This window comes from Nuphar pumila, chromosome 6 (assembly GCF_984573655.1).
Source record: "Nuphar pumila chromosome 6, dmNupPumi1.hap1.1, whole genome shotgun sequence".
Taxonomy (NCBI): Eukaryota; Viridiplantae; Streptophyta; class Magnoliopsida; order Nymphaeales; family Nymphaeaceae; genus Nuphar; species Nuphar pumila.
Genome location: NC_143254.1, coordinates 45,019,401 through 45,021,537, shown reverse-complemented (window position 1 = coordinate 45,021,537; position 2,137 = coordinate 45,019,401). Strand labels below are relative to the sequence as shown.

The 2,137-nt window shown below is 38.4% G+C and overlaps 1 protein-coding gene across 1 annotated transcript; it reads left to right on the top strand.

Annotated features, from left to right (window-relative positions):
- The first annotated feature begins 501 nt into the window (after window positions 1-501).
- LOC149834764 (vascular-related unknown protein 1-like) lies at window positions 502-1,774 on the top strand. The gene is made up of 3 exons (XM_090009452.1): window positions 502-813; window positions 921-983; window positions 1,415-1,774. Exons 1-3 carry the CDS (start codon window positions 502-504, stop codon window positions 1,562-1,564), a joined length of 525 nt encoding a protein of 174 aa, XP_089865578.1. The 3' UTR covers window positions 1,565-1,774.
- Window positions 1,775-2,137: the final 363 nt, after the last annotated feature.

Sequence of the window (2,137 nt, the reverse complement as noted above, 5' to 3'; positions counted from 1 at the left end):
TGTGATTGTGATTTACAATCACATGATCCAAGAATGACAGGCATTACAAGCATGTCCTTAGTCACCTCCAAATTCGAGGGGCATGGAAGCAGTATTCGGGGGTCATGACTCATGACATTTTTTTTATAAATTAATTTCTCATTTAGTAAGTCAATACCATGAATGGTGGGGCCCTGCTTGTCATGGTTTTCAATGGAGACCCACCATCACCCATAAATATTATGTTGAAAAAACTATCCCAGCAAGAAATCCACCATCTAAAATAAAAAAGAAATCATTAGCTTTGTGGTTCAATTGTCTCTTTGCCTTTATGCTTCTGTTCTTGCACGCTTCCCCAAAATCAGTCTTGATCCCAACCGCTAGTTTTTAACTCCTCCAACTCCTACTCCATATAAAACTATTTGACATTAATTATTCCTCTCCTTTAGAACCTTGTCCTTTTCTCTCTTCTGTTATATAGCACTATTGGTGCAATAAGAAATTAGGAGACTTTCTTTTGTGATGGAGAGCTCAAAGGGTGCCTGCATCTTTTCTGAAGAAAGAGAAGGGTCGCAAGAATCTGGATGGACTGCGTACTTTGAAGACTTCTTGAAGCAAGAGAGAGTGCTGAAGAGTAGCAGTTCATCTGAACATGGGGGCTCTTCAATGGTGTCGGATGCTGCATCAGCTGCAGCATGGAAATTGTTAAACCATGTCGAGTTCTCAACACCAAAGGCATGCAAAATGCTGAACCTCAAGAGGAGGAAGACAAAGGGCGTGTTGGATGAAGACCCTTTGGAGGACACAGCAAGTAGCCCTGTTAGCAGCCCCAAAGTCAGCAGCCAGGAAGCTTTCTTTTTAGAGTTTCTTCATCTATAGTTTTCTTTTCTTTTTCTTGGCTTTCATCCTTCTGAATGCCAGCTTCCATGGTTGATTAATAGGTTACTGGGACAACCTTGGATAAAAGTTCATGCAAGAAAGAAGAAAATCATGCTATTCCTGAGGTACTGTCTCTCTCTCCCTCTCTCTCCCATCACACTGACATACATGGAAATAAATTCTTCTGTGGAACAAAAGAAAAAGGTAAAAAATGAAAAGGGATTTTTTTAAGGAAAAAATCAAATGAAAAAGGATAAAGAGAACAGGAAAACTAGAAACAAGTAGGAGACATGCTCCATATCATTTGATTGAATAGTTGCCTCAGCTCCTTGTTTTTTTAAGAAAAACGCTGGTTTAATTGGTCTTTTTTCATGAAAATCAGACATGAAATAACAAATCGTGTTTTGCTAAGATTTAGAATAGCTGCCCAGAATTCAAATTGATTATGTTTAGCTTCTTCCTTGGAGAAACACGATCAAACAATTCTATGATCACATTTGAAATCTGTTGGATCATTTTCTTTGTAGTCATTTAAATGATCTACTTCCGGATACAGGCGGGGAAGTCTTTAAGCAACTGTTCCCCTCTGCAGCCACAAGACAGAGACAAGATGTTGCACTTTGCTAGTGAAAATGAGTGTACAGATTTGAAGAAGAGAGGCCTATGCCTGATACCACTATCAATGCTAGTGGACTACACTGGGTAATTGATCATACATGTAATGAATTGCGTGCATCATTCTCCTTCCTACCTTCTGCACTTTGAATCCTTCTGTAACATAATCCGGTTGTACAGATCAACTTTTCTCCGTGGCCCTTTCCTTCTTTGTTTCAGACAGAAGCATAGTGTGTTATGCGGCCTAATGTCTTGACTTCGTGCCATGAATGAATATAAATGAAGAACCGTTATGAGTAAATGATAGTTTCATCATATTTTAGTTTGCATCATGAAGTTTCTTTTACAGCAAAGAGGAAATTTCATGAAAAAAGATGCCATTTACATTCTACTGTCTTCACCCAAATGTCTGAAATCTTTGTTATTAAATGTGGTCTATACAATTCATTTTTTTATTGGCTGTAGTCTATACAATTCATGCTTCTACGTGGCATCCATTTTCCATCAAGGTCTCTTTTTTTTCTCTCTCGGGTTTGGTGAGAAAATCTCTCTCTCTCTCTCTGGAGAATTTCGTGATTGATAGGCTTATAGCATGTAAAAAGATAACGTGAAGAGTATACATGGTGACCTGGCATGTCACATTTTTACTAGGTACACAGGAAAA

Coding starts and splice junctions, on each gene's coding strand:
- LOC149834764 (XM_090009452.1), top strand. CDS start 502: ATGGAGAGCTCAAAGGGTGCCTGCATCTTTTCTGAAGAAAGAGAAGGG. Junction 814..920: donor GCCCTGTTAGCAGCCCCAAA/GTCAGCAGCCAG, acceptor GTTGATTAATAG/GTTACTGGGACAACCTTGGA. Junction 984..1,414: donor AAAATCATGCTATTCCTGAG/GTACTGTCTCTC, acceptor TTCCGGATACAG/GCGGGGAAGTCTTTAAGCAA.